Source organism: Haliotis cracherodii, unplaced genomic scaffold, assembly GCF_022045235.1.
Source record: "Haliotis cracherodii isolate W230 unplaced genomic scaffold, xgHalCrac1.p SCAF_36, whole genome shotgun sequence".
Taxonomy (NCBI): domain Eukaryota; kingdom Metazoa; phylum Mollusca; class Gastropoda; order Lepetellida; family Haliotidae; genus Haliotis; species Haliotis cracherodii.
The window spans coordinates 1,903,030-1,919,220 of NW_027266293.1; the positions used below are offsets into that span (position 1 = coordinate 1,903,030).

The 16,191-nt window shown below is 40.8% G+C and overlaps 1 protein-coding gene across 1 annotated transcript in view; it reads right to left on the reverse strand.

The window, feature by feature from the left end:
* Positions 1-16,191, reverse strand: part of LOC139477854 (probable serine/threonine-protein kinase drkC) — a 53,201-nt gene that overhangs the window by 1,165 nt on the left and 35,845 nt on the right. Inside the window, exons 8-13 of the mRNA XM_071260289.1 lie at positions 12,746-12,892; positions 6,474-6,627; positions 5,557-5,667; positions 4,499-4,568; positions 3,618-3,805; positions 795-923 (exon numbers count right to left, since the gene is read on the reverse strand). Of these exons, the coding sequence (XP_071116390.1) occupies positions 795-923; positions 3,618-3,805; positions 4,499-4,568; positions 5,557-5,667; positions 6,474-6,627; positions 12,746-12,892 (799 nt within the window). The remainder of the gene's footprint in view (positions 1-794; positions 924-3,617; positions 3,806-4,498; positions 4,569-5,556; positions 5,668-6,473; positions 6,628-12,745; positions 12,893-16,191) is intronic.

A 16,191-nucleotide genomic window follows, 5' to 3' on the forward strand; every position in this document is an offset into this window, starting at 1 on the left:
ATTGGGGCGAACCGGGATTCGAACCCACAATCATAGGTTACTGGCATGCCCAGGGGATGCAACTCTACCCAGCGAATCGCGGCGACTTAGACAACTGGGCCACCCGTGCCCCCGTGTTTGATATGACAACTATAGAGCCAGATAACTTGTTGAGCAATTGAAGTTTTACTCTAGGGTTTCTATTTTAATTGGATTATTAGATTTTTATTGGGTAACCAATATGTTTTCACTCATCTACTTATCAATCTTTTGGGTTTTTCCAAAATTCGTGAACATTTTAAGATCTAAAAAAATGAAATAACATTTTAGATGTATATAAGTATATAATTGTTCTAAATATATAGGCTTGACTTGGAAAGTAAATTAGCTCGTAATTGCGTTTCTGAAATTAGCTCCTTTGTATGCATGCTGAAAAAGCTGTTAATTACGCATGCTGTTTTTATACATTTGAGTTTTTCATTTAATGCATGCGTTTCTGGATGCAAGTTAATAAAAAGTAATTGTGTCTTGAATATGTTTTGGGGGTATTTTACGCAAATACGCTGCATATCTGTTGCTCTGCAACTAGCAGACCACATTTCTTCTGTTACAGTAAGGTCGTACCTGTTTAAACGTAGGTCGAGTCTGTGGCTCCAACACTCTCTCAGCATCTCTACATATAAGACAGAGTTACTCTTGTCACTCCAAGCTCCTACCTATTTAAAATTGGGTCGAGTGTGCGGCTCCTGGCTCCAACACTCTCTCAGCAACTCTACATATAAGACAGAGTTACTCCTGTCACACCAAGCTCCTACCTGTTTAAAAGTGGGTCGAGTGTGCGGCTCCTGGCTCCAACACTCTCTCAGCAACTCTCGGTATTGAGGCATGACCTCGTTGGAACTCGGAATATCTGGCCGCCGGCCACTCGTCACTGCCTCCATCACCTGGCAACACACAGTACTCTGGTTCACATCGTGAAACATTGTTCAATTTGTGAAACAACACTATGATAATTAAAAGGACACTTGATCAACATTGTGATGTTAGGAACCGTCTCAAAAGTTGTAGATTAAAGCACTGTATAATGAGATATTATTAATTACTTCAGCGTATGAATTTCAAAACAGCCATTCAAATACAATAAACAACAACCATTTCTTTTGAAACCAATCTCTTTAAAATCACATCTTTGTTCTTGCTATTGCTAAACAAAGATCTGAGAACATCCCACTACGGGGTCATGTCAGAACGACCTTTCATCCGACCAATCAAAATGTCACTTACCAGATCATAAAAGTGACAGTTGGAATGTATTTTCTAATGATGCAACCTCGAAAATGTTAACAGGGTGTATTCCGAACAACAGTTACGGCCCGTACGACTGATTCCGTCACAATTATCGTCTATTTCTCGCTTCCGTGGGATAAACATTTGAACGGAGGAGGCATTGCACACTACGTTGGAAGCAAGCCATACAATCTCAACCATATATTAGACATTCGAGAATGTTTGTTTGTTGTTTTCAAAATTTTAATCGAGAACCGTGTCAACTTATTTTTCAAGCGTACTCTGAAATGGATGAGGGTGGAAACAAGTTCCGTAAAGCTCGAGAAAGCTGTTTTCTAATTGGCTGATGTCGACTTCTTGTCAGTCATTTCAGTGGTCGGTCAAAGGTCGTTCTGACGTGACCCGTAATGGGATGTCCTCAGACCTTTGTTTAGCGACAGTGGCACATAGCTAATATCTGATACTATTTTCTGTATCACACAATCCTATAGAAAAGCACAAAATTCCAAACTCTGTGTTGTCTCCAAAACTTAAATGCATTCTCTTTGTAAATTTCTGTTGTGTTTTCTGCAAGAAATGTATTGCTACACATCCTTTGAATACTGTAGTAAACGCAACCGTGCATTTTGTAACCTATAATTGTAGGTATAATTATTCAAATATGCCTACCGACAATGACTGAAAATAGTACCATTCTATGAATATTAGCTTCCACAGTGATGCCGCCATCAAACCATCTGTATCAGTCAAAGGCGGTTAATTGTGATTCAATAGCCTCTGATTGACCAATCAGAATCAAGTAATTTCCAAATTCATGGTAGAATTGTTCATCTCTTGGCTGGTTTTAGTTTTTGAATAGAAAGGGGGGCCGGGGTTTTCACTCGCTTTCCAGAAAGTGCTAATTGCTTGGACATATATGCATGACCTATTAGATTGACCTAGTGGCTGGCAAAAATAGATGCCTGGCAGTGATTAGAGGATCGCTTACTTCCAGTTTGAAACTCTTTACATCACGAGGCATGTGAGTAAGTGTGGTTTAACGCTGCTTTTAACATTATTCCAGTTATATCACGGCGTGTCAGCTTAATGTGGGAGGAAAGCCCAAAGTGATGCAGGTCTCAGACGTTTACCACTTCGGTGAAACCTACGAGCACGGATATGGTGCTGACAAACAATCGGTTCGAACCGGGATTCGAACCCACAATCATAGGTCTGCAAAGCGAATCGCAGCGCCTTAGACGACTGGGCCACCCGTGCCCCCAGGCATGTATGGAGGTGAGGCGAGGTGAAATGGGGTTGTATTGACGTGCATGTACGTGTGTGTGTTTGTGTGGCTGCTTGTACTAGTCTGGACTGACGCCGATTTATAGTGCTAGCTCACTGAGATACCATGCTGCAGTTTAACAAGAATACCCCACTCAGACACAGTATACTGACGCTAGACAGGGTAACAACAAGTACCATCTTTTAACGTCTTTTAGTATGACGCGGTGGGGCAACTGAAATACTAAAGCAATTATGAAGGCTACTTGTATTTTTCATTTGATCACAAAAAAAAAGAAAACAAGAAGCTAGATTATTAGGATACTTGACCACCCACAAGTGGTAGACTGTGAAACATTTGTGATAATCCCTCATATAGTGACTCTCATAACAATAACGATGCAAACAAAGCAAAATGTTGCATTCAACAAAAATGGAACACCAGTGAGATATCTTCCTCTGCCTGGTATGATACAACCTTGCTGATCAAATGTGTTTTATACTTCGGGTGAGGTGAGGTGAGGTGAGGTGAGGTGAGGTGAGGTGAGGTGAGGTGAGGTGGCTTAACGTCGCCTTCAAAATTATTGCACTCATACAGCGGCATGCATGTGTGGCTGCTTGTACTTGTCCAGAATAATGCCAATTTAATAGTGCTAGCCCAGAGAGATATCATGCCGCAGTTTAACATGAATACCCCACTCAGTATACCGACTCCAAGCCGACCAGTCCTTGTTTTAGCCCCTCAATGCCAAGAGCCGGGCAGGGTAACAACAAGTACCATATGTTAACGTCTTTTGTATGACGCGACCGCAGATCAAACCATGGACCTTCCGCTCTCTGGGCGGATGCTCTACCACTTGACCATGGAGGTGGTCTTTATACTTCAGAAGTGAAACCACTTTGTTATCGATAACTGAACACAGAATTTTTCTTCACTCTCGAGCAACAATTGATAGGATAGCTATTTCTAGCGATGTGTCTTCAAAATGGGCTCAAAACAAAGACATAGCAGTGAAAGGGTCCGGGGGTTTTATGACGACAGAATTGCGACAAACTACCCTGGATTATTGAGGATGAGTGATACAAACCTCTTGTTCTGTTTGAAGGTCATCAAAGGGGTCGGCACACACAATGATCTCCCACATGATGACTCCAAAAGAGTACACGTCGCACGCGGTAGTGATGACAGCGTCGTCCTCCTGGGCTGTGGGGTGGGTGAGGAGCTCTGGAGCCGTCCACCGGAATGAAGCGGGACATGCACTGTACTGGCGCTGACCTGGAGACAGGAACCTCTCATAACCATGGTAACAAGTCAGTGGCTTAACATTCTGTTTTGGAATTACAGCTAACAATCTGTATATTTCTCCATTTTAATCTAGGACATGCAGTAAAAGGCCATGACCCACAGCAAGATGCAGCCACAATACATGTTTGTAACCATTACTTATATTTCAGCATTCTACCTTCCGAACAACTACTTACAGTTGCATAAAGTTACATAAAATCAGACAGCACTTTCATGGCCACTGCTTTCCAAACTCTTATTTACCAACTTCTGGTTTAAGTAAGATAGTATTTCCCGACCAATTCTTTAAGTAAAATTGTACTTCCCTGATCGCTTCTTCAAGTAATATAGTTCTTCCCCGACCATTTCTTTAAGTAAGTAAGTATTTCCCTGACAATTTCCTTAAGGAACATACTTCCCTGAAGATTTTTCTAAGTGAAATAGTACATCCATGGCCACTTCATTATACAAGTGAGTAAAAATGTAACGTTGCATCGGCATGATTTCAGCCATATAGCAACTCATTAATTAAGATAGTACTTACCAGATTACTAAACTTAACATGAGATAGTACTTGCCTGATTACTTAAAGTAATGAAGTACTTCCCTCATCTTTATAGTACATAGATAGTACTTCCCTGTTCACTACTTAACAAAGACAGTACTTTCCAGACCACTACTTACAACAGCAGTCATCATTTTGACACTCCTGTCTGACTGGCTGCAACAGTTTCACCAGACCAAAATCAGCCACCTGCCAATAGAAAAAGAATAGTCAGAATCGGATATAACTGAAATACTCACACGTGATTGAAATACTCCCATATCAAACCTGACACTGTGATATAACTGAAATACTCCAACATCAACCTGACACTCTGTAATATGATTGAAATACTCCCATACTGGGATATAACTGAAATACTCACACGTCAATCAGACACTCTGTGATATAACTGAAATACTCCCACATGCTGACACTCTGTGATATAACTGAAATACTCACACGTCAATCTGACACTGTGATATAACTGAAATACTCACACGTCAATCTGACACTCTGTGATATAACTGAAATACTCCCACATCAATCTGACACTCTGTGATATAACTGAAATACTCACACATTAAGCTGACACGCTGTGATAAAACTGAAATAGCGGTACTCACACATCAAACTGACACACTGAAATATAACTGAAATACTCCCACGCCAAACTGACTCTCTGTGATATAACCCAAATACTCCCACATCAATCTGACACTCTGTGATATGATTGAAATACTCCCATATCAAACCTGACACTGTGATATAACTGAAATACTCCAACATCAACCTGACACTCTGTGATATAACTGAAATACTCCCACATCAATCTGACACTCTGTAATATGATTGAAATACTCCCATACTGTGATATAACTGAAATACTCCAACATCAACCTGACACTCTGTGATATAACTGAAATACTCCAACATCAACCTGACACTGTGATAGGATTGAAATACTCCCATATCAAACCTGACACTGTGATATAACTGAAATACTCCCACATCAATCTGACACTTTGATATAACTGAAATACTCCCCCATCAATCTGACACTTTGATATAACAGAAATACTCTCACATCAATCTGACACACTGTGATATAACTGAAATACTCTCACATCAATCTGACACTGCCTGATATAAGTGATCCACTGTTCAAAGCAGCATTAAACCCAACTAACTCACTTACCTTGATGACATCGTCTTGCAGCAGGAAGAGGTTGGCACAGCGGAGGTCGCGGTGGATGATGGGGGGCTTGGTGGAGTGCAGGAAGGCCATGCCGTCGGCCACGCCGTGACACTGAAAACAGAACATGAAATCCTTATCATCTTATCTTTGGAGTGTAATAACTGACTAACGACACCTTTTTTAACAATATTCAAAGCCAGTATGTTTAATTAAAGATTGAAGTTGTATTTGTTGAGGTTCATCAGCTGATGAAGACAGTGCCTCACATGAGCAAATTCCATGATGCTTCGAATGGATGCTTCATTTCATATACATGATCTGTTTGGCTTCAAATCTTGCATCATTCAAACCCTGAATCGATGTCGCTCTCAGTTTTCCCAAATGATTTTTAATGTTATTTTTAGACATTGAGGAATCCCCCTAAAGTAGTTCTGTACGTCTCCGCTCGATTGACAATGTTATCACCTGACATACAGACGTTCATCGGGAAATGAACGACAGCCTGGTAGTGTTTATCTAGGCGAGGTCACCCACAACTGTCAATATTTTGTAAACGATACGGCTGTAATATTACTGACAGATGTTATTGTCAGTTGTATTCTCCATCAAACGCAGACATTTTGACATTTATTGTTTCCTGGCTACCTGGGGGTGGTCAGGTAGCCTAGTGGTTAAAGCGTTCGCTCGTCACGCCGAAGACCCGGGTTCGATTCCCAACATGGGTACAATGTGTGAAGACCATTTCTGGTGTCCCCCGCCGTGATATTGCTAAAAGCGGCGTAAAACCATACTCCCTCCCTCCCTCCCTCCCTCCCTCACTACTGGCTACCTGAGCCTGCCTCTGAGAAAGGAGACAAGAAACACAAAAATCACATTGATGGCCTGAATCAGACTCTTATGGCTGTGAGTCGTCTCACCATCTTCACTCTCTGAGGCCATGTGAGTTCTCTCCCCTTGTGTTTGATGACGTCCTTGAGACACTCGCCGTTGACATACTCTGCGATGATGTAGGGGTGTTTGCCGTCAAGGCAGAGGCCCACCACTGTCACGATGTTCTTGTGTCGCTGTCGGCTACAACACAAACAACACCAGACTACTCGTAGGGGGAATGTGTAGCATTGAATTGGGCTGGGACGAGTCCAAATTTACTACCCGGCTACCCACACCTCTATTACTCGACCCTACCAGGGTACCCGCTGTTGGTGTCAAGAGATAGGTACAAAATGTCTGATTGGGAATAGTTTGACAGTAGCCCTGGCAAAATCTATTTAGAGACATGTTTTCAACGATGTGGTCATGCATAAACTGAAGTTGTTAGAAGTTTTAGCTTTGTTCAAACATACATAAGTCATGCAGTAATGTGAACATTAGAGACTTAAAATTGTCGTGTAACCATGTAGTGAATTTTTGTCATGAAACAATATATCACGTGACTAACCATGGGTCCGGGTAGTCCTGTGGGTACCTGGGTCCTACTCAGTACCCACCCGACCCGAGTACTCGAGTTACCCGTCCCAGCCCTAGTATTGAACAGTCCAAAGAAAATTGCAAAGTGTATCACAGGTGGACATGTTATTCAGGTTAGGCTTGAATATGGGTATATTGTTTTTGAGATGGACAGGTTGAAATTAGACCGATCCACACCATCAGGGTACGATAACAGGCAATCAACAAGTCAGTGAGACTGACCACCTGATCCCGTTAGCCACCTCTTAGGACAAGCATAGTCGCCTGTTACAGTGAGTGAGTGAGTTGGGTTTAACACCGCTTTTAACATTATTCCAGTTATATCATGGCGTGTCAGTTTAATGTGGGAGGAAAGCCCGAAGTGATGCAGGTCTCAGACGTTTACCACTTTGGTGAAACCCACGAGCACGGGTATGGTGCTGACAAACCTAGAAACATAATCGGGGTGAACTGGGATTCCAATCCACAATCATAGGTTTCTGGTGTGTCCAGGGGACGAAACTCTGCACAGCGAATCGCGGCGCCTTAGACGACTGGGCTACCCATGCCCCCCTTAAACTTTAAGAAAGTTTTGTATCTTGTGAAATTGTTTGGCATGTAGATAAGGAATTATAAGACCTAAAAAAATAAACTAATTGGTTCTCAGGCAATGGCTTTTGAAAATATCATGCCATTGGTTAACAGATGTGTAACCAAATAAGCAGTTGTGTACAATCAACCTGGGAAAAGGGCTCCCTACATAAATGTATTCTCTGATGAGTAAAATACTGGAATACAGTATTGGACTACCCTTCGACTTGGAATATATAAGGATTATTATATTTTTTTTTAAATGGAAATAAAAACCAACCTTGTGGCAAACTTTATGGCATAAGTAAAAAAATATCAATATCAATCTTAATACGAGTCAATTTCTTGTTCTAAAAAGTGTCTATTTAAAAACATAAGTCTTCATATTCCTCTTGTTTTTATATATATTTTTTATAATTTGTTTAAGTAGCATTTTTGTTTATTTTCTGGTGTTTGTTGTACAAAAAACAGTCGTAGCTTGTTGACTTTGCGAATAACATTAAGCTTAGCTCAACTTGATTTCAATATTGTATTAATAAACAAAGTTGTTGATTACAACATGAAGTTCCAAACAACAATCTTGATTCTTTATTCTTTTCTTATTCTTGAGTCTCATGTACAAACATTAGATTGACTGTAACAGATCGAAAGGTTTCACTGAGTATATGGCTTTTGAATTTCCTTAATTTACACATTAACTCATCATACAGCAGTAATACTAGGTTGGGCTTGTTTACTTTACAAAGACATGAACATTTAACAATAAGGTAAATTACTACACAAACCTGGAACTTGCACTAAGTACATAGTAGTCCAATAAAATGTACAGAAACAATGCCTTAACTGCACTCAATAAACAGCAAGCTTAATATTTCATATTCCTTTCATAACTTTAGGCCATGAGAATATTTATGAACAAAGTTGAAGTCTAGGGTGTATTTCCATGAGCCAAGTCTAAACCAGCCACAAACCCTCAATTATGAAGAATTAAGATACTATGTATGGTAGAAATTAAGAACATGCATTTATAAAAAAATTCCTATTTATGATTTTTCAAATGAGTGACTAAATGTGGCTTACCATTACTTTAGACCTCACTGGCTCCTAGCATGACTTCCTCATGCATGCTGCTTAAAGCACATGGTGATATGACCACACCAATCTGTGCTTATCTCCCTTCTTATTAAGGTTGATGTAAAATTGGCACATGATAAAAAAATGGAACATAACACTCAAACCCAGGAAATTATATAAACATCCTAACCATAACAATTATTTAATATTGTATACTACTGTTGTTATATGTAATACATAATTTGTGGAAATTCTAGAAATCAGATTTCATACCTCCTTAACAAATTAAGCTATCATAATTGATAGAAAAAAGAAATATATATTTTGACCATTACAAAAGTTCCATGGCAATTGCATCAGAACATGATTTCTATTCACATATACCGTACAAACCGACAGCTCAACACCAACCAAATTCATCACTTTCAAGTGATATTGATAAACCTTTCATAGTCTGTGCATTCCACGCTGTTGGCTAATCTGCTATGTGCACTAGAGCATGTTATTAATCACATAGCGGCATTCTGTACAAACCTATTTCAACAACTTTACATGATTATAATGAGTGAGTGATTGAGTCGGGTTTAACGCCGGTTTTAACATTATTCCAGTTATATCACGGCGTGTCAGCTTAATGTGGGAGGAAAGCCCGAAGTGATACAGGTCTCAGACGTTTACCACTTCGGTGAAACCCACGAGCACGGGTATGGTGCTGACAGACCTAGAAACATAATTGGGTAGAACTGGGATTCGAACCCACAATCATAGGTTTCTGGCGTGCCCAAGGGACGCAACTCTTCACAGCAAATCGCGGCGCCTTAGACGACTGGGCCACCCGTGCCCACTTACATGATTATAATATACCGGTAGCTGTAACTGTTAGTGCAATTGGAAGAGTGAATATCATCCTACCCCATTTTTTATCCCTGGGATGAAATTCTCTAGTGTCAGGATGATTCCCCCTATGAATTTGAACCAATACCAGTGTGTTTAATCCTATTCTATACTATACTCTAGAGTAAAACTTCCCCCGGGATAATATTTAGGTAGGATATAATCCTTGCTTACACAATCACCTCTGTCTGTTAATCCGCAATGTGCATAGACCATAATGTCTACTCACATACCGTGTACTGCGTCAGGAAAAGTACAAGATGCCTCAATCACTTACCTGTCAAAATCATTGCAATGAGAGTACGTAATCTCGCCAACACATTGGAGTACTAATTGATAGTGAGTGAGTGAGTGAGTGAGTGAGTATGGTTTTACGCCGCTTTTAGCAATATTCCAGCAATATCAAGGCAGGGGACACCAGAAATGGGCTTCACACATTGTACCCATGTCGGGAATCGAACCCGGGTCTTCGGCGTGACGAGCGAACGCTTTAACCACTAGGCCACCCGACCATCTCTACTAATTAAAACTCAAGGAAAACTCCAATAATGTTACACTCCACTATATCAGTACTATTTGAAACTTGCTAATAATATTGGTGGACTAAAAACACTGCATTTTGCATATACAGAACCATTATATTATACATAGCAATTATCTCCCTTTACCAACATATATCTCTCTCTATATATGTATATATGCACACAAAAAATTGTCAACATCATCTTTACAAAATTTGTTTTGCTTTGTATATCTCATCAATACAAAATTGTTTATTCTTTGGAAATCTCATCAATACAAAGCATAAACATGCTTGTATAGCTAGGCTGTTTTGCAGAGGGAAGCTGGGTGTTGTCATTACAAACACAATAAGGTACCGGTAGCTGTTACCGTATTCGACGTAATAAGCGCACCGCTCTAATAAGCGCCCACGGCGACATTTGCTAATATATTGGCTAGTGAACAATCCCGATTAGCACCCCTTCTGATTGATCAATGTACACAAGACTTATTTGTTCGCGTATAATATGAACTCGTGTGTTATATGCACCCTTAATTATGGGCATTTAATTCTGGAAAAATATATCTGTCGTACATAAACATTTCAGGCTGTCAGTATAAACCACAAAATTTATCTTTCAACTCTGTTTTTTTCACCAAAATAACATTCTAATAAGAGCCCCCTATTTCTAATTTTGAGAGAGCCCTGGGCGCTCATTACGTCGAATACGGTATCCATCGTTTCCTGTGTTATTCCAACTTCTAAACGCCTCTCAAAGACTTCACCCTAACAAACAGAGCTTACTTACTGCTAAAACATGCAGGACTTTTCAAACGCCACATGGAATTAATATTTCGTATACATGTATCAGAATGTATTTTTCTTTACACAAAAATTAACCCTCTGTGCCAACAGTTCAGTTGAAAGAACAATTCATTCATTGTTTCCACGTCATTACACAGATATTGTCAACCATATTGTCCTCCATTGTCACTTCTATTTGACAGAATGGTAAGTTGTTGTATCCTAGCAACAGTCTGTATTTCCAGCATCCAGACCTGAGATGCAGACATATCCCAGTTTGTGTAACCTGTGCTCTAGATGTGCACACAGACAGGGAGAGTATCAGCTGTTATCGGAGTAAATATCAGACTACAGATTAATGGATCATGTTGCTCTTACACTCTATTTGGAGATTTCCATGCCAATATTGCCTGTACCTTCTTGATTACTGTAAATCTTGAAATTAACGCAAGTGTGAATTAAATGTGAAAAATGCGATTGGTCTTTGCTCGTATTAATTAACTTTGCATTTACAGCTCCAAATGGGGAGTCATATTGATATTGAGACACATTTTTGGCTTGGGGTGAGCAGACATATTATTTTGGAGATGCATTAATTTCCAGATTTACAGTATACAGATAATGATACTATTTTTTATTCCTCACCTTAGAAAGATCACCCTTCAATAACAATACACTGGGAAACTGTACTCTACAACTAGTCTACTCTAGTCTTAGATGGAGAGACCCGTGAAGATCCGGGTTAGAATAGGTCTTCAGCAACCAATGCTTGCCGTAAAAGGCGACTATGCTTGTCGTAAGAGGCGACTAACGTGATCGGGTGGTCAGGTTCGCTGACTTGGTTGATGCATGCCATCATTTCCCAATTTTACTTGAATATTTCAAGTCAGTGAGTTCTGAAATTGCTCAAACACGTTTGAAATAGAGAGAGCATATATATATGGTAATGTTTGTGTATTATAAATGCTATGCCACTCAACATTTGCTAAGGACCAAAATACATGTCATCTTTAGTCAAAGGTGTGATCCTTACCAAACATTGAGTAGTATATCATGAACACGAATTTTTAGTCTATGGTCAAATCATCAGCAATGATAGTATTCACACGCCACTCTTGTACCACACTGAATTTAGAACCTGATCATGAATAATAAATTATACACCCATCTCAATTAGATACAGATTTTATTATGCTTGTAGTTGGTTGGTTGGTTGGTTGGTTGGTTTGTTGTTTAAAGCCGCACTCAGCAATATACCAGCTATATAACGGCGGTCTGTAAATGATCGAGTCTGGACCAGACAATCCAGTGATTGACATCATGAGCATCGATCCACGCAATTGGGATCGATGACATGCATCAAGCAAGTCAGCGAGTCTGACCACCTGATCCTGTTAGTCACCTTTTACGACAAGCATAGTGGCCTTTGTGAATTCAAAACGTGTCTTAGTTGCTTATTCTCGTTAGGTTTTGAAATACGCTCATGGTAACAAAAACTACATCTAACGGGACTCGTTTAGTAATCTACATATCTCTCTTTTATGATAATCAGCCTGGATCAATCTGTTTTGAGCCTGATTTGAGTCTTAAAATAGATGGCCAATCAAATGGCACGCATGAGCAAAAGAAGTACTGTGCAATTGGTGATGCTTAGAGAAGGGGATACTGACATTTTGCAAACAAAATCTATGGTGGTGAGTTGGTCCTGGATATTTATCGAGGATCTAGGAATTAAGAACACATTTTCACAAATTGACCCTGTGGACTTTAAAGGCAGGATCTCAGCAGTCGGTGCTTGTCGCTAGAGCTGACTAACGTGAACTTTGTCAAATCCTGACCCCACACAGAGACATGTGTAAAACTTATTCACTCACTCACCTGTGAAACCACACCTCACTCTTCATAAACTCCATGGTTGCCTCAGTAACCTGGTTGCCATGGATATTGATGGTCAACCTCTTGACAGCAACTGTCATGTCCTGCCAGGTGGCGATGTGCGTATCCCCGAAGATTCCACCTCCAAGTCTGCAATACAAGCATCATAGCGTCAATTCCCCACATGGATACTATGTGTGAAGACTCCTGCTGTAATATTGCTGCATATAACGTGACATAAAACTAGATTTGTCATTTGTGTCAACCTGTGTAATTCTGCTTGGCGATATGGATACAGCATTAATAATAAAACAGAACTACACTTAATTTGTTTTTTTTGTCAGCATCTGCTAACCAGGCAAGTTTACTTGGCCTTTGACATCACACACTGCATCATGACATCACACACTGCATCATGACATCACACACTGCATCATGACATCACACACTGCATCATGACATCACACACTGCATCATGACATCACACACTGCATCATGACATCACACACTGCATCATGACCTCACACACTGCATCATGACCTCACGCACTGCATTGTGACATCAAACACTGCATCATGATATCACACACTGCATTATGAGATCACACACTGCATCATGACATCACACACTGCATCATGACATCACACTGCATTATGACATCACACACTGCATCATGACATCACACTGCATCATGACATCACACTCCATTATGACATCACACACTGCATCATGACCTCACACACTGCATCATGACATCACACATTGCATCATGACATCACACACTGCATCATGACCTCACACACTGCATCATGACATCACACGCTGCATCATGACCTCACACACTGCATCATGACATCACACACTGCATCATGACATCACACACTGCATCATGACATCACACTGCATCATGACATCACACACTGCATTATGACATCACACTGCATCATGACATCACACTGCATCATGACATCACACACTGCATCATGACCTCACACACTGCATTGTTTCATGACATCACACACTGCATCATCAAACACTGCATCATGACCTCACACACTGCATTGTTTCATGACATCACAGAATGCATTATGACATCACACACTGCATCATGACATCACACACTGCATCATGACCTCACACACTGCATTGTTTCATGACATCACAGAATGCATTATGACCTCACACACTGCATCATGACCTCACACACTGCATCATGACATCACACACTGCATCATGACCTCACACACTGCATCATGACCTCACACACTGTATCATGACATCACACTGTATCATGACCAGTATTGTGTAGGACAGGGGGGTCTACATAGGTCATACACTGCACCATAAACCAGCCCAGTAGGTCAGAGGACAAGGTCTTTAGGACAAAGCTAGGAGCTCTAATGGGGTGGGGTGGGGTGGGGTGGGGTGGGGTGGAGTGGGCAAGTGGTCAAAAGCACCAGGCTAGCAAGCACCAAGACTGAAATCCCACAAGTAACCAGGTTGTTATTCAGCCTTTGAACCAACAATGTTTACCGGCCTTTACACCATTGTCACTAACCCTGGTGTACAGTTACACCCTGTACATACAAAAGAACCCACTCATCCAATGGTAGATGACCAGAGAGTTGAAACACGGATACGTACATACACCCAAAACACAAGTGTCAAAGAATGGGTTGTCACCCTGGGCAAGTGACTTAGTTCAATTCTTACCTTAACTTTATTCTTTTATAAATGTTACACCAAACGCTAAGTACCAGTGAAAAAGATCACTGAAAACGTAAATAATTTCATCCATTGCGCCATACTTGACACTGCCAGCTGTAACTAATTAGTGTGCCAAGTATTTGGCGATCCTGTCTTTGAAAAAGATGGTTTACGCACCACAGATAAGAGCACATGCATAATGGATACGTATCAGATCGTGAGCAAGGTATTGTGATACGTATCGGATCGAATTGTTGCTGTATCGTCCAAGCCCTAGTTACTGTGTCTCTGTTTGGAATGGTCACTCTTTCAACCGCTCTTTCAACCATTCTTTCAACCACTCTTCACCAGTTGAGCTAGTACCCCTGATTCTCCGATCCTGTAGTGACACAATGAGGTCAATCATTCACTACCTGACCCGATCACCTGACCAAATCTCTCCACAATGCTGATGCTAGTTCAGTGTTTATCACAACAAGACATGCAGCAGTTGTGAAATCAATTCCAATAAACATGCAAGCAGTCCGACAGTTGACTCAAACAACCGTGCATCAAACAGGAAGTTGTGTCAAACATCAACAACAGCCACATATCTCACAACTCTGAGTACATGATGAGCAAAACATGGACGCATGAATCTCCATCATTGTGAGAGTTCCCAGCTAAAGAGATACATCCGGCAACCAATCTGCTGCTTACTACAGCATCTGTGTTGATGGTGCATCAAGATAAACACATCATCAGCTAATGCTCAGAGAAACGCAGTTAATCATCGTTTGTATTTGAATAAAAGAAGTGTTTCCATTAGGCAGATCTAAATTAAGGAGATTTTTATTCCAAAGCATCTCACTACCAAACAACTGCCTCAAATCATTTCTCATCTTGATGAAGTAACTGACTGAGTATGGTTTTACGCCGCTTTTAGCAATATTCCAGCAATATCATGGCGGGGGACACCAGAAATGGGCTTCACACAATGTACCCATGTAGGGAATCGAACCCGGGTCTTCGGCGTGACGAGCTAACTCTTTAACCACTAGGCTACCCGACCGCCCCTGATGAAGTAACCATATCACTACCAAACATTAAGTACACAGAAGTCTTGAAGAGGTAATGAAACTCATAAAATACAAAATGTTCCTATTCAGAGGTGAGGTGAAATTGGGTTTAACGTCGCGTCCAAGATTATTGCACTCATATAGCAACGTGCATGCACGTGTATGTGTGTGTGTGGCTGCTTGTACTAGTCTGGACTGATGCCGATTTATAGTGCTAGCTCACTGAGATACCATGCCACAGTTTAACATGAATACCCCACTCAGACACAGTATACTGACTCCGAGCCGACCAGTCCTTGTTTTAGCCCCTTAATGCCGAGCGCCAGACAGGGTAACAACAAGTACAATCTTTTAACATCTTTTTGTATGATGTGGCCGGGGATCGAACCCCGGACCTTCCGTTCTCCGGGCGGACGCTCTACCACTAGACCACGGAGACGGTCCTGTTCCTATTCAGAAACAAATATACTTCCTCTTAAATACCATTCAATGAACATTTGGACAAGATTACTATTGGCTGGTTGGTTTGTTGTTTAACCGTGCTCAGCAATATTCCAGCTATATGACGACGGCCTATAAATAATCAAGTCTGCACAAGACAATCCAGTGATTGATATCATGAGCATTGGTCCACACAATTGAGATCAATGACATGCATCAACCAAGTCAGCGAGCCTGACCACC